Genomic DNA, 21,355 nt, shown 5'->3' with positions numbered 1-21,355 from the left:
CAGGACCTTCTTCCAAAAAGAAATTGGCTTCTCCAAATGTACTTTTGCATACCTCAGCCGACTCTGTTTGTGGCGTGCTTGCAGAAACGGCTTCTTTCGCATCACTCTCCCATACAGCTTCTCCTTGTGCAAAGTGCGTTGTATAGTTGACCGATGCACAGTGACACCATCTGCAGCAAGTTGATGCTGCAGATCTCTGGAGGTGGTCTGAGGATTGTCCTTGACTGATCTCACCATTCTTCTTCTCTGCCTTTCTGATGTTTTTCTTGGCCTGCCACTTCTGGCCTTAACAAGAACTGTACCTGTGTTCTTCCATTTCCTTACTATGTTCCTCACAGTAGAAATTGACAGGTTAAATCTCTTAGACGGCTTTTTGTATCCTTCCCCTGAACAACTATGTTGAATAATCTTTGTTTTCAGATCATTTGACAGTTGTTTTGAGGAGCCCATGATGCCACTCTTCAGAGGAGATTCAAACAGGAGAACAACTTGCAAGTGGCCACTTTAAGTAGCTTTTCTCATGATTTCATACACCTGGCTATGAAGTTCAAAGCTCAATGAGGTTACAAAACCAAAAAAAGTGCTTTAGTAAGTCAGTAAAAAGTAGGTAGGAGTATTTAAAACAAGAAAATGATAAGGGTGCCCATACTTATGCACCTGTCAAATTTAGTTTGAATGCAGATTGCACATTTTCTGTTAGTACAATAAACCTCATTTCAAGGCAGAAACATTACTGTGTTCAACATTTATTAGATATATGAAACTGAAATAGCTGTTGAAAAAAAAACAATTTTTATAAAACATTAAGCTTAAGATTAATAGGGGTGCCCAAACTTTTTCATATAACTGTACATCGTGGGCTGTGTTATATACTATGTGGGCTGTGCTATACACTACGTGGCTGTGCTATATACTGTGTGGCTGTGCTTAGCTATATACTACATGGCTGTGCTATATGCTACACATTTTGCACTTTTACCAATGTTCTACATTAATACTTTCTAATGTTTACTTTAAAAAGTTTTCCATTAAAAAATTGTCATATTCAATGTATGCAGTTTTTTCTTTGCAGCAAGTTTAGCTAACAATAAAATGCCTACTGGTAACTGAGGAAGAGGGAGTATGTCACAAAAATTGGCATATAAGGGGTTGACTTTTATATAAAGCCCCTCTGCTGTATGGTATTGTAGAATTTACAATAGCTATCACTCATGTAAGAAGTAAAATCTGGCATTGTACTATGCCTATATTTCTCTGCTGTATCTGTGCATCATGAATAGTGGTATGTGTTAAAGGGGGGGGGCCCACTGAGACTCTTTCGCCCGGGGCCCTCAAAAACCTGGAGCCGGCCCTACTGGTAACTGACTGATATTCTGCATACTTAGTCCTACCACTACTGTATTTGCATATCTGACCATTGTATATCCGTTGTGTATATAGTTTTGTCTAGTGTGACCTTAAGGTGATTAAATATATAATTTAACCTTGGGCTGCTCTTCTATCTCGACCCATGAATCCACACGTCCTTGTTCTTAGCTGATCTTTCCATGGTACCGGGGCTGGTGTCTGGCCCAATATAATCCTGTTAATTTACCGGGCTTATATCAAATGAGGAACTGGTGACAGTCCTACCAAGCTGGCAGCACTCTGTTTCAATGGAGCTAGTGAAAGGGGCCATTCAGTCTGACAGGGAAGTGAGTCAGTGTGTGCCACGTTAGTGACTGCATGAGCCACATCCTCACATCCTTTCACATCCTCTCACTCCTTATGCCTCCCTGGGCCCATGTGTACAGGGGGTGTCTGTGTAAAACTGTGCCAATCTGACCTTACATGTCCCCAAAGGGTGAGAAACGTCATATTGGTGCATGTAAGAAGAGCGTACCACATGGTCCCACGGGCATAATAGTGACAGCAGACAGGGTGGCGAGTCACCATGTGGTGGTAACATGTGGTCTGGTCATGGTGTGGTGGTATTTGTCCCTTGTGTGTGGTATTATTGGTCATTTTAAAAAATGAATGTGACACATTCCTTTAAAGAAAAATAACTAAAAGTACACCTTAAAAGAATATTGGGTATTTTAAGAAATGTTTAATAGGTTAGAGTGGAGTAGGGCCCTGCCCTGCCAAAACAGTCTACCTTGTCATGGTAGCGGATTAAATTTTTATTGGCCTAAACAAAAGCTGATGGCTATGTATGTGATATGGTGTTTGATGGGATCTGTTTATGTGTGATTGGTGAGGACATGGTGCAAAAGTGGAGTTTTTTCATGAGTGGGTGATGGGACTGTGGAAGGTTTGAGGGGTGGACTTGAAGGCGAAGATGGGGTGGAGCCTCGGCATACCAGATTCAATAAAAAGGATAGCAAATGACAAATAATGGCAAATGATGGCTGTAGAAGGAATACGATCAAAACAAATATTTTCCTATCTAAAGAAAAATTATAACATTTATACCAAAATTAATATATATACTTGTGTATAAACCGAGTTTTTCAGCATATTTTTTGTACTAAAAACGCCCCCTCGGCTTATACACGACTCATTGTCCCAAAAAGACGGCGGGGGAGGGGGGAGCGGCAGAGCAGTGGGTCACAGAAGTAGGAGCCGGCAGCTTCAGCTGTAATTGTGCCTGCTGCTAAAGAGAAATTAATATTCACTGCGCTGGCAGTGAATATTCATTTCTCTTACAGCATGCACAGTTACAGCCTCAGCCGTCGACTTCCAGCACACATCCTACTAACCTTTCCTGTGTGCCCCTGCTGCATCTCGTTCCGGCACCAGCAGCTCTTCCGGCCAAGCAATCACAAGTCCCCCACTCGTTAAGGTAATGAATATTCACACTCTCCACTCCCATAGGGGTGATGTGAATATTCATTACTTTAATGAGCGGGGGACTTGTGATTGCTTGGCTGGAAGAGCTGCTGGCGGTGGAATGAGATGCAGGGAGGGTGCGCAGGCAAGATAAGTAGGATGTGTTTTTTTTTATAGGAACCATGCATACAAGAATAGGGGATAAGGAGCCATGCATATGAAGGGACCGCAGGTAAAGAAGGATGCAGGGACAAAAAGGAGCCAGAAAGCAAATAACGTTTTTAACTTTCCTTTAACTTCCAACCCAACAAAGATAACAACAGTTTTCCACGCAGGGAACTTAAGTACAAGATCACAATTACACAGTAAATCCTATCTACTATATAGATGCCCTGAACTATACCCGCGGAACGCGACAGCGCCTCACTAGTGACCCCCTAACAAGAAAAAGTCAACAAAGTTCACTTATCAGCGCTGTTTCAGCGATGCAGTCCTGATGGTGAAGCTCCGTCAGCGACGTAGTCCTGATGGCGGGGGAAGGAGGTGTCCTCCGTCGACGGGCCCAGGTGTAAATTCGAGACCAGAATGTCTGTTGCGGTGCTGCGTCACCCCCTGCAGGCGGACGTTGATCCGGGGTAACAGTTTCCAAGTCCAAAGAGGAGTCTTTTCGAGGAGAATTAGCGGAGTAATCCGTATCAGTGACAGCTGAGACAAACCCAGAAGGGACCGGAGCACTTTCTGGCAAGATACTCCCGGGGAGCGTGGTAATACTGTCTCTGAGATGATCAGCGCTACCCCTCTGCTTTGGGGGTCGCTGACAACGGACCCGCCGCTTTCTGGGGGCTCTGGTAATTGCCCGCAACGTCTGCTGCACGTTCTCCCTCTGCTCCCAGCAAGTCTCACTGCGGCCTGCACACACACGACAACTGCCCTGCAGTTCCCTCTCCTCAGAGTTCTCCCGCGCTTCTCTGCCCCTGCTTTCGCGCGCTTTTCTTTTTATCCGTCCCTCTCGCTGCGTCACTTTGTCTCCTGTCACCTCAGTCTGGCTTCTCCTCCGCCCTTCAAATCCGTCCCCCGGAACCCCGACTCCCGGCAACAATGGTTCCACTCGTCTGTACGGCTCGCCAGATCCCCGTCCCCTACATTCCCCCACCCTGTATGCTCGCCAGTCCCTGGGCGAGGCCTTCGAACTGACAGGTCGCCCACTTGACGGATTGTTCCACACTTGCGTCTGTCTAGCGTGTAAGTCAGGACTGTAGCGAGTTGGGGGTCTACCTGCAGTAGAACGTTCAGAGCGTCGTAGCTCGGGTCCTAGTGTAGGGGGTGTCGGGGGAATGCAGTCAATGGAGGGGCGACTGATCAGGGGTAGTGTAGTAGTCGAGATAGGGGGAGTATTTTGACGCCGTTCTTCTTCTTCATCATCCTCTCCATCCCACCAATGGTTGTTGGGGGACTCAGTCGTAGGTGGCTCTTCCCTGATTGCGGATTCCGGGGTATCCGAGTCAACAGAGCGACACAAACGGAGCATGTTGCGATGGAGAATGCGAGTACCTGTACTTCCGGGGACCTCAGACCGCACTTCATATACAGGTCCATGCGGGTCTATACGGCGAAGCACCCGATAGGGTGTTTTTTCCCAACGATGGTCTAACTTGTTTTGTGGTCTTTGCTCTCGAACGAGTACTCGATCACCTGGCCGGAACTCTGGGGGTTTTGCTGTAGGGGTGCTCCGATGCTCCACTTCCCGAATTCGAGTGTGCACCATCCGGTGTAAGGTCTGCAGCCGATGTCAATGGTCACGCACCCACGAAGCCATCCCTGTTCGGGGGCCTTCTTCCTCCGAAGACAGTTCCAGATCTGTCACGCCTTTCCCTGGGCGCCCAAAGACCACTTCATACGGGGTGCGTCCTGTGACTTGATGAACTCTATTGTTGTAGACCCACACTAGGTCAGACACATACTCCGGCCAGCGGGTTTTCTGATCTTGTTCTAGCGCACGCAACATTTGAAGCAAAGTCCGGTTAAACCGCTCACAAGCCCCATTTCCCTGGGGGTGATACGGTGTGGTGCGTGACTTATCAATGCCGTAGAGGCGATGCAGCTCATCCATGACTTTGCCCAAGAAACAGGCTCCTTGATCCGAATGTATTCGCCTCGGACAGCCGTACACTTGAATAAAGTTCTTACAGACAGCGCTTGCCGCAGACTCAGCTGTCTGATCGCGGGTAGGGGTGACTACTGCGAACTTTGAAAAATGATCCAACATAACGAGGCAGTGTTCGTAGCCTTGATGCGCTGCTCCAATGGTGATGTAGTCTATCATCAATACTTCAAAAGGGGCAGACGTCATGACGCTCTGCACAGGCGCCCTTTCCTCCGGTGACTTGGTTAACTCACATTGTCGACATTGCCTACAGGCAGTTTGTACTTCCGCGAGCAGCCGAGGATGATAGAACCGAGTTTGCAGCCACTTAAACGTCCTCTTCACTCCGAAGTGTGCCCCGGACTCATGAGCTTCTTTAGCAACTGCGGCCACCACGGGCCCTGGTAAGACCATCTGCCACGTCGGCCCGGAATCTGCCTGAGCCATGGTTAAGTGGCATAAGAGCCCTTCCTGAAGAGTTAGGCGCTCCCATTGCCGCAAAAGAAGGTTCAGGTCTGACGGGATGGCTTGTCCAGGAGTTCTCACGGGCAATAGACCATTCGTTACCCACTGTCGCTGTGCTGCCACTCTGTGACAGATTCAAATGTATTTACATTATTGTTTTTTCTGTTTTTCCCTATTTGTTCTGAAAATGCATTCAGTTTGTATTGTGTTCTTACTTGTTATGATTTGCTGCCACCCAGTGGTCATCTTGGTGTTCAACATGTATATGTGTATATGTTAATGACCTGGGTGGAGACCTTGCTTGCCCGGTTAGAACCAGTTCTTCTTCCTGTCTGCATTCTGTAATTGTGGAACATTGAAGGAAGTCATACTTTCTGACCTGGCAAAGGAATTGTCTTTTTACCTAGCGGACCGTGATTTGCTTCAAGGCAAAATAAACTGCCAAGTAATCTACTCCCTGACTCCTTGTCTTGTGGATACAGATGTACTAGAAGAATTCAGGTACGATTCGAGTAATATCTGCATGCAGTTTTCTCACACATGGCAACGTTCTCATGAGGCTGAGCATAGGACAGTCCATACGTGAGGGGCGCGTGACAGAATAGTAAAAAGACATTTCAGTATATTCAGGAAGAAAGCTTTGTGTGAAGATTCCTCAGCACTACATAGTGTGTGTGTCATAAGCTGCCGGAAGCCTCAGCAGCCCAGCACAAAGCAGAGACTGTAATAGGACACCTGCCTGTGTGTGCCTCATCCAGCAGCCGCATGGTGCCCACAACTGTTCAAGACACAATCCGAACCCATCTGCCCTCAATTAAGTGATAATCCGATCCGATTTGTCATACAATCTGCTTATCTATGAGTGACTGTGACTTATCATCCACCATTTGTGAGAGCACATGTTGAAATCACAGCTTGCTGCCATCTACAGTCCGCGCCATCCGCCACGCGCTCAAAGAGATCTTGATTAATCATAGACTGTATTCCTTTCTTGCATCATCTAAAGCCCTGCTTTCTGCCTCAAAAAAGATTTAAAGTGACAGTACATCTTTATTGCAAAGTGTAGGAAAATGTCTGATATAAGCTCGCCTGCCGATGCAGTGACAGTGATGGACATTCCTGTGTGCACAGAAGTCACAGAGAGTGCAGATGCAGCCACAAAACCTAAAAGGGCACTCCACCCATCCACAAAGGCAGTGGAAAGTTACATGTGCACAAAAAGTGAATATGAAAGCAACTTAAGTGAACTGTGGGAAAGAGTCTCCCAATGCATCTCAGCTTTCCCTCACGGTGATGATACAGCAGAATTAACAGCGTTCATTAACCGTTTATCTGCCAAGCAGGAATCTTATGAGAGGCTTCTTACCAAGTATACCACCTTTCTGAAAAGTAGTAATGTTCCAGATGCCTCACTAACCCTTGCCCAAATGGAAGAACTGAGCCAGCAGAGGCAGGGGACAGTGGAAAACACCAAGGTTAAAGCAGACCTCCGCATCGCCCATTTACAGGAGACCAGATCACACCGATCTGCTGCATCCAAGCAAACCATTAGGACAGCCAGATCATTACGGTCATGCAGAACTACTAGTTCCAGGAGGTCAGTCTTAAGTGACCAACTCATCCAAGCGCAAATAGCCGCTGCAGACTTAGAGGTGAGGAGTGCCTTCTCAAAGAAAGAAGCAGAAGCAGAGGCTGAAGCCAAACAAGCACAAGCAGAGGCCCAAGCCAAACAGGCAAAAGCAGAGGCTGAAGCCAAACAAGCACAAGCAGAGGCCCAAGCCAAACAGGCAAAAGCAGATGCCCTATTGAAAATCCTCCATACAGAAAAGGAAAAGGCCGCTGCCTTCGCTAAAGTAAAAGTCCTGGAACAAGCGTTGGGCCAGTGCACTAATACAGACTGTTTTCTCCCCACAGAGGAGGTTAGCACGGCTGATCGCACTGCTGAGTACGTGCTGAACCAATCAGCCTCCATGCCTCCTAACAGCGATCTCATGCAACCGCCTAAACCGGATGTCGCAGTGCCGCAGACACTGACGCCACCTCCAATCCAATCTTTAAATGTGCCTACACATCAGCAGATCTCATCTGCAGCAGACCACAAGGTGAACACCAGCGCACCGCCACAGTTCAAGCTACAGCCACCAGTCACCACAGAGGTTAAACCGCAGCTCAACCCTTATGCTACGTCATTCCACCCTGGTACAGCTCAGCCTTACACGCCAAACGACTTACCCGTCCAAGAGGGACTACAAGTTTCAGCGGCAACAAGGAACGAGAGGTCAGATCTGTCTGATTTTGCCAGGTACATGATACGCAGGGAGCTGATCAAGGTTAGCCTCTCCAAGTTTGATGACTGTCCAGAGAACTTTAGGGCCTGGAAATCAACTTTCAAGGCTGCAATCGCAGATTTAAGCCTCACCGCCAAGGAAGAACTTGATCTACTCATCAACTGGCTTGGCCCAGAGTCTACCAATCGCATCAAACCGCTAAGGTCAGTGCACATGGATAACCCAGCTCCGGGTCTCGCTGCCGCCTGGAAAAGGCTTGAGGAGTCGTATGGCAGCTCGGAGGTCATTGAGCGTGCCTTGCTCGACAGACTTAAGAACTTTCCTAGGATCCAGATGAGGGAAACTCGCAAGCTTCAGGATCTCAGCGATTTACTGACGGAACTCGAGTTTGCTAAGGCTGACCCACGCCTAACTGGACTGAGTTATCTCGACAGTGCTCTTGGTGTGAACCCCATAGTAGCGAAACTACCACATGGCATACAGGAGAGATGGACAATACAAGGCTTCAAGTACAAGGAAGATTATGGTGTGTCTTTTCCCCCTTTCTCTTACCTTTGCAGGTTTGTCCAGAATCAAGCGCGGGTGAGAAATGACCCCAGTTTCGTCTACACCGATCCTGACATGTCAATGCCACCATCTGCCGCTAAGAGGTATGACAACACCACACCAAAACGCAGAGACATTAGAAGGACTGTATCCGTCAAGAAAACTGACATCCCTTCTGCCATGCCCCCTCCTGCTACATCAGTTCTCCCTGCCCCGAGGGAAAGGGATCCCAATAGAGAGTGCCCACTCCATGGCAAGTCTCACTCTCTTCATCACTGTAGGGGGTTTAAGGCAATGCCTCTGAGAGAGCGCAGAGAGTTGTTAAAGAAACATAGAATATGTTACAGGTGCTGCGCGTTTACCAACCATATTGCCAAAGACTGTACGGTAGAAGTCAAATGTGCTGAGTGCAGTAGCAATAGACATGTAACAACCATGCACCTTGCCTTAGCTCCTGGAATTGCCCAGCATACCCCTGCCTCCAGTCCTGTACCAGTCCATGGCGGGGAGGGTGAGGGGCCAGTAGCTGCTAAAGCAACAGTCTCATCCTCTTGCACTGAAGTCTGTGGGGAGGGATCCGGTCCCAAATGCTGTGCCAAAATATGCTTAGCCAGTGTTTACCCAGAGGGGAAGCCAGAGGGGGCTGTCCGCATGTACGTTATGTTAGATGAACAAAGCAACAGGTCTCTAGCAAAACCCAAGTTCTTTGACATCTTTGGTATAAAGACACCGGCCACTCCCTACACTCTCAGGACCTGTTCCGGCCTGGTAGACACCACGGGCAGAAGGGCCAGCGGGTACATGATCTCTCCAATTAAAGGCACAAAGAGCTTTCCCTTACCTGCATTGATTGAGTGCAATGATATGCCAGATGAGAGAGAGGAAATACCCACGCCTGAGGCCGCTTATCATCATCCCCACTTAAGGCACCTGGCCAGTGAGATCCCTCCCATGGACATGAATGCAGAAATACTAATCCTTCTTGGGAGAGACGTCCTTAGGATGCACAAGGTGCGCCAGCAGTGCAACGGTCCCGATAATGCCCCATACGCGCAGAGACTTGATTTAGGCTGGGTAATCGTAGGAGATGTGTGCCTGGACAGGATGCATCACGCAGACTGTGTGAGTTCCTTTAAGACTTATGTTCTAAGTAATGGCCGTCCTACCTGCTTCAGACCCTGTCCCTGTCATTACCAAGTGAAAGAGGGGCCTTCTGACATAGTGCAGACACCCGATGTCATTCCCACCCCTTATGATGACAGTTTGGGGGGACAGGTTTTCCGCACAACTCACGATGACAACAAGATAGCCTCATCAGTAGAAGACGAGGAGTTTGTCAATATTATGGACAGTGGGTTTGTCAAGGACAAGACCAGTCATTGGGTCGCACCCTTACCCTTTAAACTCAACAGGGCCAAACTCCCAAGCAACCGGGAACAAGCCTTATCCAGACTCAACTCCTTACAGCGCACTTTAAGCAACAAACCTCAGATGAAGGAACACATTGTCACCTTTATGGGTAGGATATTCAGCAACAACCATGCCGAATCAGCCCCTCCACTACAAGTCAACGAGGAGTGCTGGAACCTGCCTTTCTTTGGGGTATACCACCCACGTAAGCCAAACCAAATAAGAGTAGTGTTTGACTCTAGCGCAAAGCACCACGGTACATCCCTTAATGACGTGCTCCTTACAGGTCCCAACCTCACCAATAACCTAGTGGGGGTGCTATTGAGGTTCAGAAAAGAGCGTGTAGCCATCACTGCTGACATTGAACAAATGTTTCATTGCTTTATTGTGCAAGAGGATCATAGGAACTTCCTCAGGTTTCTGTGGCATCGTGACAATGACACCAGTAAGGAGGTAATCGAGTACCGTATGAGAGTACATGTGTTTGGTAACAGCCCTTCACCTGCCGTAGCTACCTATGGGTTGCGCAGGACTGCATCTGAAGGAGGGGCAGAATACGGGGCAGATGCTCAGCGCTTTGTGGAGAGAGACTTTTATGTTGATGATGCACTGAAGTCCCTGCCCACTGAAGGGGAAGCCATTGATCTGTTGAAAAGAACCCAGAGTATGCTGTCCAAGGCTTGTTTAAGACTGCACAAAATTGCCTCCAATAGCGCAGAGGTCATGAAAGCCTTTCAACCTAGTGACCATGCTCCAGGTTTTAAAGACTTAAACCTAGGGTCAGATTTGCCACCTGTGCAGATGAGCCTAGGCCTGAAATGGGACTTGTCAACAGACTCCTTTGGGTTTCAGGTCAGCTGTGCCAACAAGTCATTTACGAAAAGAGGTGTCCTTTCAGTAGTCAATAGCCTCTATGATCCCATGGGATTTGTTGCCCCCATCACCATTCGGGGTAAATTCCTATTAAGGCAGCTTTCAGAGACTGTGAAAGATTGGGATGAACCGCTGCCTGACAGTAAGCTTAAAAAATGGGAATCCTGGAAGCAGTCCCTTCAAGCCTTAGAAGGGGTTAATGTGTTAAGACGCTATGTACCAATACCTCTTGCCTCAAGTAAAAGAACTGAGATACATGTGTTTTCTGACGCATCCACTGAGGCCATAGCAGCAGTTGCCTATCTAAGGATTACAGAGTCTTCAGACAAAAACCATATTGGGTTCCTGTTCGGCAAGGCTAAGCTAGCCCCCAAACCCGATCATACAATTCCTAGACTTGAACTTTGTGGGGCAGTGCTGGCCGTGGAGATGGCAGACTTTGTGCAGCAGGAGCTAGATGTCAATGCGGACAATGTTAAGTTTTATACAGACAGCAAGGTCGTCCTTGGTTACATTTACAATCAAACCAAGCGCTTCTATGTGTATGTACATAACCGTGTGACAAGAATCAGGAAATCTTCTAAGCCTGAACATTGGAGCTACGTTTCGTCTGAACTTAATCCTGCTGATCTCGCTACCAGGGCAATATCTGCCAGTGCCCTAGTGAAATCTGCCTGGTTAACAGGCCCATCATTCTTGCTGGACAAGGAGGAAGAGTCAATTCAGGACAACTTCTTCAATCTCCAGAATCCCAACAGCGATCCTGAGATCCATCAAGAAGTCAAGACTTATAAAACCAGAGCAGGACAGGACCGCCAGCACTTTGAATGCTTCTCGAGCTGGACGAGGCTTGTACGAGCTATTGCAAGAGAAATAGCCCCTTTTCAACTTAATCAGTTCACGGCGGGAGTTATCCTGTGGTCGCTGGGAACTCTTGGATTTGCTACCCTGTGGATTACAGTTACACTTTGGATTACAGTTTGCTGTTCTTTTTTCTTGAGGCCTTGGCCAGGAGGCAGCCTCCCACCTTCATTACAATTTGTTCCTGTTTTACATTTTTGCTTTTTTTTATGAACAAAGACTACAACTGTTCTTTTTGCATATTGTGTCTATTAAAAGTGCGATTATTAATGCTTTTCCCTTGCAGCTATTCCATGGACTTTGGGCATTTTCCAATGCAGTTAATAAAGGAGTAAAATCCCTTGGATTTTAGGCGAGGAGTGTGCTGCCACTCTGTGACAGATTCAAATGTATTTACATTATTGTTTTTTCTGTTTTTCCCTATTTGTTCTGAAAATGCATTCAGTTTGTATTGTGTTCTTACTTGTTATGATTTGCTGCCACCCAGTGGTCATCTTGGTGTTCAACATGTATATGTGTATATGTTAATGACCTGGGTGGAGACCTTGCTTGCCCGGTTAGAACCAGTTCTTCTTCCTGTCTGCATTCTGTAATTGTGGAACATTGAAGGAAGTCATACTTTCTGACCTGGCAAAGGAATTGTCTTTTTACCTAGCGGACCGTGATTTGCTTCAAGGCAAAATAAACTGCCAAGTAATCTACTCCCTGACTCCTTGTCTTGTGGATACAGATGTACTAGAAGAATTCAGGTACGATTCGAGTAATATCTGCATGCAGTTTTCTCACACATGGCAACGTTCTCATGAGGCTGAGCATAGGACAGTCCATACGTGAGGGGCGCGTGACAGAATAGTCGCAATGGAGCTAGTTCCTGGTCTTCTTGTTGCAACCGTATCCATTCGTCCCGACTCTGAACCAACAGTCCTGTAGCCGTTCCGTTCCCGGTCTGCTCCCGGCTCACAGCCGTCCGAGCAGTGCCCCCGATGGCGTAGGGGATTTCTTCTCCCTCCAGCTCCTCATCTCGGTTAGTTCTTGGGGTGATCCTCCAAAGACGAGATAATGCGTCAGCATGAACATTTTCCGCTCCTCGCTTGTAGAGGATACGGTATCTGTACTTGGCCATCCGGGCTACCCAGCGCTGTTCCAGGGCACCCAATTTCGCATTTTCCAGATGTGCCAATGGGTTGTTATCCGTGCGTACCAGCACCTCAGAACCGGCCAGGTACTCAGCGAACCGCTCCGTCATAGCCCACACCACGGCTAGCAGCTCCACCTTGAAAGAACTGTAATTGTCCTGGTTCAACTCAGAGTCATGAAGAGACCGACTCGCATAGGCGATCACTCTCTCCCGCCCGTCCTGAACATGAGACAACACAGCCCCCAATCCCTGAGAGCTGCCGTCGGTGTGCAGGATGAACGGTTGCGAAAAGTCCGCATAAGCCAACACAGGCGGCTTCATGAGAGCTGTCTTCAAGTCCTGAAATGCTGCCTCTTGTGGCTCCTGCCATTGTATCTTCTTCCCCCGTTCCTTGGGGGAGCTTCCTTTCAGCAAGACTTGTAGATTGTAAGAGCGGCGAGCAAAGTTCTTCACAAAGCGCCGGTAGTACCCAGCGAGGCCCAAGAACGCCCGTACATCTTTGGCGGTCTCCGATGTGGGCCACTCCTGGATTACGGCAATCTTCTCCTGTGATGGCCGGACTCCTTCAGCGGACACCACATGCCCCAGGTACTCGATCTGTTCCCGGAACAAGTGGCATTTCTGGGGCTTCACCTTAAGCCCGTATTTCAGTAACCGGTCCAGCACCTGCTCTAGTCGGCACAGATGTTCCTCGAATGTTGGGGCATAGATGATGATGTCATCCAGATAAATGAGAGTGGCCTCGAAGTTCAAATCCCCCAGACACCGCTCCATTAATCGTTGAAAGGTGCCAGGAGTGTTGGCCAGTCCAAACGGCATTCGATTGAACTCGAATAATCCCATGGGCAGGATAAACGCTGTCTTGGGACGATCTGCTTCTGACATCGGGACCTGCCAGTATCCGCTAGGTCTAGAGTGGAAAAATATTTGGCCCGACCCAGCACGGAGAGAGATTCCTCAATACGGGGAAGTGGATAAGAGTCTCGGACGGTGCACGCATTTAACTTACGGTAGTCCACACAGAACCGTAGCGTGCCGTCCTTTTTCCGCACCAGCACGATCGGGGCAGCCCACGGGCTCTGACTCTCGCGGATTACTCCTTTTTGCAGCATCTGGCCTAACAACGTCTTTACTTCTTGGTACATCTGCGGGGGAATCTGTCTGTACCGCTCCCTGATGGGCACTGTATCCCCGGTAGGAATTCCATGTTCGATGGCCGTGGTACAGCCAAAATCATCTTCATGTTGCGCGAACACTTCAGCATAGTGTCCAAGGAGTCGCTGCACTCGCGAGACCTGTGATGGATCCAGGCCCGGTAATCCTGTCCGCATGTGCTCCAGAATAGTTTGTCCCTTTCGAAACGCTATTGGCTCAGGATCCTGCGTAGACCGGACACTGACCATCCAGGGATCAGGGGAATCCACCTTTAACTGCAAAGTATCTGGAGGAGGCATCACTTCTAAAGGTAACACTTTGGCCATCTCACTTCGGACCCGTAGCACGACATCATGTTCGTCCACATTCACACATCGCACTGGTACTGCCCCATTTTTAACAGTAGCCAGAGATCAGGCCACCAGCAGTCCTGTGGGCAAAGGGGATGTAAAGGTGGGCTCAATCTGCACTTGTACTCCTTCTAGAGGGATGCGAGCTCGTATGGGCAGGGATATGACAGTCTGTCCTGGGGGGAACGTCACCTTTGCTGTCGGGGAAGTAATTACTCTCCCTAGTATGTCTCCCTCCTGACAGGTCTCTTGTACCCGGACTTCCCTCACTAACTGTCTGAACACGGAGCCCTGAGGTGTACTGGTCCCCCACTGATTGAGTGTCTCTTGTGCAGTCTCCCCTAACAGAAAACTGCCAAAATCTTTTAATACGTTCATCCCCAAGGTCACGGTATGTTGTGGGCTGGGATCTCCCCGTGTTAACACAACCCCCCGGCGGCCCAGGTCTTTCCCACATAAAGATATTTGCATCCAGGTGACCCCCTCCACTGGGATGGGCAGCTGATTGGCGGCCTGTAACCGAATTACGGGGCCCCATTGAGGTCTGACTGACAAAGGAAAGTGTTTTCTAAAATAAGCCTCGGGCATAGTCGTGACTTGGGACCCGGTGTCCACCAGACAACGTACAGCCCGCCCTTCAAACTCTGCCCAAACCAGGGGGCAGCTGGAAACCAAATTTCCGGGACTTTCACCACCCATCTGCGGGGACTCTGACTCCGAGCGTCGTCCCCTTAGCTCGGAGCCCTCTAGTTTAACGCCCGACGAGACGAGGCCCTCCCTCTCCGGGGGCACTCCCGTGCGAAATGTCCGGCCTCCCCGCAACCATAGCAAACACCGGGGACCGGATAATATCCTGGACGAACGCCACGAGCTGGACTCCCAGACCCTTGCCCCCGGGGTAACTCCCTTGGGCTTCGCGCATTCTTTTTAACTTCAGCCAGTTCGTCTCTGATTTGTTTGAGCTCCTGCCGCATCTCCTGAACCCACGACGGCTCACCCCCTCCTGCGGCAGCGGTCTGGATAACCCGAGTCTCTCCTGTCGGGACCGTCACCCCCCTCTCTTGCTCCCGGGTGCGGGCCTCATTGCCTATGTCGGAGAAAGTCAGGCGCGGGTCGACCCGCACTCGTTCACGTAGAGCCTGTTTGGTCAACTCATCTCGCAGTCCCGTTACCAGCTGGTCGCGCAGGGTCACGTCAACATGTCCCATCCCCATACCATCTTTCCGCACGATTGCAATGTTTAGCTCTTGCAGAGCATTCATGTACTGAGTGACAGTCTCGCCCTCTTTTTGTCGCCGTCTAAACAACCGGGCCCGCAGCTCTCCCACGTCGGTGGGATCCCCGTGCGTCCCCTCTAACACATTTAACACCCGGGTAAAAGTATTCCGCTCTGTGGGGGGTCTCAACATCACTGAATCCCGGGCCTCTCCGTCTAAGGCCATAATGGCCACCTCTGCTTCCAGGGCCGGGGTCATAGGATGCATTCTCAGCAGCCCCCGCATCCTTTCAGTCCAGCTCCACAACAACATGTTGCTCCCATTAAACTTGGGCAGATTATTTAACATGGCCCCCAATGAGAGAGACGCTCTCGGCCCAGCCCCATCCTCCGTATCTTCTGGCTCCCTCTTTGGATCCTGCATCCTGCTGACTACGCCAAATGAAGGGACCGCAGGTAAAGAAGGATGCAGGGACAAAAAGGAGCCAGAAAGCAAATAACGTTTTTAACTTTCCTTTAACTTCCAACCCAACAAAGATAACAACAGTTTTCCACGCAGGGAACTTAAGTACAAGATCACAATTACACAGTAAATCCTATCTACTATATAGACGCCCTGAACTATACCCGCGGAACGCGACAGCGCCTCACTAGTGACCACCTAACAAGAAAAAGTCAACAAAGTTCACTTATCAGCGCTGTTTCAGCGATGCAGTCCTGATGGTGAAGCTCCGTCAGCGACGTAGTCCTGATGGCGAGGAAAGGAGGTGTCCTCCGTCGACGGGCCCAGGTGTAAATTTGAGACCAGACTGTCTGTTGCGGTGCTGCATCACCCCCTGCAGGCGGACGTTGATCCGGGGTAACAGTTTCCAAGTCCAAAGAGGAGTCTTTTCGAGGAGAATTAGCGGAGTAATCCGTATCAGTGACAGCTGAGACAAACCCAGAAGGGACCGGAGCACTTTCTGGCAAGATGCTCCCGGGGAGCGCGGTAATACTGTCTCTGAGATGATCAGCGCTACCCCTCTGCTTTGGGGGTCGCTGACGACGGACCCGCCGCTTTCTGGGGGCTCTGGTAATTGCCCGCAACGTCTGCTGCACGTTCTCCCTCTGCTCCCAGCAAGTCTCACTGCGGCCTGCACACACACGACAACTGCCCTGCAGTTCCCTCTCCTCAGAGTTCTCCCGCGCTTCTCTGCCCCTGCTTTCGCGCGCTTTTCTTTTTATCCGTCCCTCTCCCTGCGTCACTTTGTCTCCTGTCACCTCAGTCTGGCTTCTCCTCCGCCCTTCAAATCCGTCCCCCGGAACCCCGACTCCCGGCAACAATGGTTCCACTCGTCTGTACGGCTCGCCAGATCCCCGTCCCCTACACATACAAGGACTGGAAAAGGAGCCATGCATACAGGGATGGGGAACCATGCATACAAGGACAGGGACAGGGAACCATGCACACAAGGACAGGGATGGGGAGCCATGTATACAGGGACGGGGAGCCATGCATACAAGGACAGGGACGGGGAACCATGCACACAAGGACAGGGACGGGGAACCATGCACACAAGGACAGGGATGGGGAGCCATGCATACTAGTATAGGGATGAGGGAACAATGCATACCCAGCTTATACTCAAGTCAATAAGTTTTCTCAGTTTTTTTTGTGGCAAAATTAGGTGCTTCGGCTTATACTCGGGTCGACTCGAGTATATACGGTAAAATTATTGCTAAGAATTCCCATTTCCATAATCAATCTCACTTGCATCATTTCCCATGGGTCTTTTTCTCCTATTTTCTTCCACTTGTCTTCACATTTCAAATTTTATTCTCCATGTCTTCTCTGTCCCATTCTTTTTATCTTGTTTTCATCTCATCCTCTAGTATAATCTTACATATAATTCTCTTCCTCTTATTTGTGTCCTTTCTTTCCAATCCTATGCCAGGAATTTCTTCCTTCTAATATACTTCTCTGTGCCAGATAACCAATTCCGTGTTTTGGGGACCCCATGCAACGGATGAAAGTTAATATTGATTTTATATTGAAATACATTTACAAAACATGAGCAAATATCCTGCAGTAAATAAATAGTAATATTAGTGTAAATAATATAGTGTACTTGCAGCGCCCCAGAGTCCTGGTCGTTGCAGTACTATGGCTCCGCCACTAAGGGGAGCTATGGTGCGTCTGATGGCACTGAAGGAGTTCATCTGATCAGGTATCACAGACACCAATACATTTCACAGCTGGGCCTCCGGGGGGAGCTAAGGGTGCTATTCATTAGGCCACTCCCCACCATAGTGGGTAAACTGGGGGTCAGGCAGGAAGTTAGATCAGAAAGCTGACTGGGTTGGAACCAGGCAACACCTTGTGGCAGAGGGTGTTGTGGGGGAAGATACAGTAGGGTCTCTGTCAGGGGTGGGATCCTGACAGAGGCTTGGCAACTTGAACGAACGTAACGGGACCGTGCCTGCTCCGGGTAGTGGCGGTGCCCAAGGAAGGACTAGAAGAGAGATAGATTGTGCTGAGTGAGAAACGAGATCACGCAAAAGGAGAAATACCAGTAGGGGTCGTGCTGTAAGACCGAGGCAACATCCTACTGAGGCGCACTACCGGTGGCCGGAACGCCGAGGGAGTATAATAACATTCAGCTTCAAGCAATACTCCAAACAGCGGCAGGACAGTCAGTCTAAGGCGGGCTGTCTAACTTAAATCACCTATGCAGTCTTGGGGGGCAACTTGTGGAGAGGGGCGCCTCTAGGGTCCCGGAAGAGCTCCGAGCCTACCCGTCAAACGGGTGCCGTCCCAACCAGAACACCAGGGAGGGACGGAGGATTAGCAGAACATCATCTAATTGAGTTGTGAGGGAACTTAAGAAACAGACACAACAGTTGTGGGGACTTTCCGTAAGCACAGCAGGGAAGGACCACAACACATAGCGCTAAGAAGGAAGGCACCGATTTCCACCTGTGAAGAGAACTCTGGAGGTGCCATCGGACCGGCCGGACTTGCGCAGCCTGGTGAACCGTATTCTGGACTGAGGACCCAGAGATCTTCAGTAAAGAGGTAAAGAGACTGCAACCTGGTGTCCTCGTTATTTACTGCACCGCACCACTACAGCCTCATCACCATCATCCGTTGTATCTATTACACTGTGCGCCCCTCGGCAGGGTCACGGACCGGGCCTAGCCACCGTGACAACCCCGGAGCAGAGACGCAGAGGCCCGGCACCGGGTACCCCTCGGCCCTGCGGCAGTGGGGGCGCTACATACTTAGATGAGACTATTTTGATGGAAAGCGTAAAAGCCATCCCACCACGACAAGGTGTACCCAATCAGGATGGACCCTAACTATATTAGTTCACCTAATACAAAGTAACACACATTTATAAAGGTTGATGTCAGTGATGAAGTAACCATTTTGTCTACAGAAATAAGTTATTTACTTTTCTTGTTAGAGATTTATTACAAATATGTGAAAGACAAAAGGAACAAATGTGAGTTAACAGATGCTTCCCTCATATTCGTTTGCTGTGAAAACAAGTTCACCATGTTCCGGAGAAATTACAGAACACAAAAACAATTTCAGTATTTCTTTCATTTTTGCACAAAAAAGAAAGTGAAAAATACTGATCTTCTTGGCACTTTGACTATCAGTTGATGTTGAATATAATTACTGTATGTAACAGAAGCCAATAATTGATGATAATGACTCTGATTTGCAGGAATGTTCCCAGAGAGCGAATAATGGTCGCTTCTCCCTGCGTGATCTATTGATGGTGCCGATGCAAAGAGTTTTGAAATATCATCTATTGTTACAGGTAATTTTGGCTGACAAAGATGCTTAATTATGCACATTTATTCATGCCTGACTCTTCAATCTTTCTTTTATCTCTGTCAAGGAGCTAGTAAAGCACACCACAGAACCAACAGAAAAAGAGAATCTGAAACTGGCTCTAGATGCCATGAGGGTGAGTGTGTGATCATGAGACCGAAATTGATAGCAATGAGCACCCTTATGTAACGATATAGGCACTTATCATGTGATTAAATGCTGACTGTCCTGTCCATGTATTACATGTTAGGCCTCATTCACGCGTCCGATTGCTCCACGTACCAGAACAAAAGACCGATTATTCTGATTAGAGTTTGATCAGAGTACAGTGCTAGTGTCATCTGATTTTCTCGTACATGTAGATATTAAAAATACAACAGCATTTTTTCCACCTCCTTCATTGTGACAGTCGGTGAAAATCCATGATGTCATCTGACCGCGGTCCAATTTTTTCACAGACCTATTGACTTGCATTGCTTATTTTTATCTTACCCTCAGATCAAAGTCAGACATGTCTCCGCTATTTTCCACGGACCTCTCGGTCATCGAAAAATCTCGGACCTCTGAATGGCCCCATAGACTATCACATATACAATGGCTTATTAACAGGCCTGTGTGGGTGGCCACAACTTCCCCCACCAACCACAGTGTATTTATAGGCTGCATCCACATGTTGTGGTTGCAGTGTGGTTTTTTTTACTGCAATCATAGCAAAATGCATTTTTTATCATGACTTTCCTAAATTGCGGCAAACACATTGCGGTTCTTTAGTAATTGCAGCAAAAAAAAGCATGTGAATACAGCTTTAGGCCACACTTAGATGAATGTATTTTAAAGTATCTTATTTGTTCATGTAAAAATCAGATCGCTCACGGACTAATGTTTTTTGAATACAGCTGTTGAGATGAGAGTTTTTACACATAGCCCAAGTGTCCATGTGAAAAGAAAGTGCACCATGCGCTCCATGCAATAAAAAAAATTGCAACATGCATTAGACTGTTCTGTTTTTTTAGATAAGATTTGCCTATACAAGTCTATGGGGGTGCAAAAAAATCACCATAGGAAACTGTATTTGTAAAAAACAGACATAGATGACATGCAGATCAAAAATGTCCTTTTTTCTAGATGAAAAATGGATAATTTGTCATATGCTTGTCTGAAACCAACCTTAGGACTCCTTCACACGTCGGTATAAAACATGTTCGTGAAAAATCGGTACCAGTGTAATCAGTACCTTCCAGGTCAGTGTGTCCATTATTCCTATCAGTGTTTTTCCGGTGTGGATAAAGAAAAAAAATAAATTACAAATCTTCTCCTGTGCTTTGCAATGTTAAACACATACAGCACATGGATGCTGTACATGTTTTTCACTGACTCATAGACTTGTATTGGCTCTTGTCATCCGTGCGGCCGGAAAAAAACGGATATGTCATGTGTTCTGCATGACATGTGGACCATGTAAGTTTTTATATGTGTTTACATATGTGCATTGCACCTTAGGTTATAATGGGTACATGTGGTATCACACTTGTACTGCAAACAAGGACATCGTAAAGAGGCCTAAGAGCTTGCTCTCATCTGTGTAAAAAAATTGCTCCAGTGTTGATCCTGAAAATTATGATGAGTGTCATGCGAGTGCAATGCAATTTTTCCTATGCAATGTGTTTTTAATATCATCTATTACATACAGTAATTTTTATGTAATTTATATGTAATTTAAAGCTAGTTTTCTAAGTAATAAGGCAATCCTATATACCAGGATAGATAGATAGATAGATAGATAGATAGATAGATAGATAGATAGATAGATAGATAGATAGATAGCGGTCAGATATTTAATAAGCTCTGTTGAACTTATCCGGCAGCTTTTTAGGAATAAATAGAAAAAAAATGGTGTGGGGTCCTCCTTATATTTAATGACCAGTTAAAGGAAAGCAGACAGCTGTGACCTGGTCTCAATAGTCTGGGAAGGGGCCAATAACTATGAGGCTTCCCAGCCTATTAATATCAGTCACCAGCTGTCTGCTTTGCCTTAGCTGGTTATTAAAAAGGGGGGACTCTGAAAAAAATGAAGATGTGGGGACCCCTTTATTTTTAATAACCAGAAAAAACTAAACAGACAGCTGCTAGCTGATGTTAATAGGCTGGTAAGATCCATGGTTATTGGCCCCTTCCCAGACTATTAAGACCAACTCACAGCTGTCTGCTTTCCCTTAGTTGGTTATTAAAAATAAAGGAGACCCCATGCTATTTATTTTTTTTATTTATTAGCTAAA

General features: G+C 47.8%; 1 protein-coding gene across 4 annotated transcripts in view; it reads left to right on the top strand.

Annotated features, from left to right (window-relative positions):
- Positions 1-21,355, top strand: part of VAV1 (vav guanine nucleotide exchange factor 1) — a 157,587-nt gene that overhangs the window by 74,057 nt on the left and 62,175 nt on the right. For all 4 annotated transcript variants that reach the window (XM_077295973.1, XM_077295972.1, XM_077295971.1 and 1 more), the window contains 2 exons: positions 18,970-19,065; positions 19,147-19,215. In XM_077295973.1, coding sequence (XP_077152088.1) covers positions 18,970-19,065; positions 19,147-19,215 — 165 coding nt within the window. The remainder of the gene's footprint in view (positions 1-18,969; positions 19,066-19,146; positions 19,216-21,355) is intronic.

This window comes from Ranitomeya variabilis, chromosome 3, assembly GCF_051348905.1.
Source record: "Ranitomeya variabilis isolate aRanVar5 chromosome 3, aRanVar5.hap1, whole genome shotgun sequence".
In the NCBI taxonomy this organism is placed as follows: Eukaryota; Metazoa; Chordata; class Amphibia; order Anura; family Dendrobatidae; genus Ranitomeya; species Ranitomeya variabilis.
This window is presented reverse-complemented; position numbering and strand designations above follow the sequence as displayed.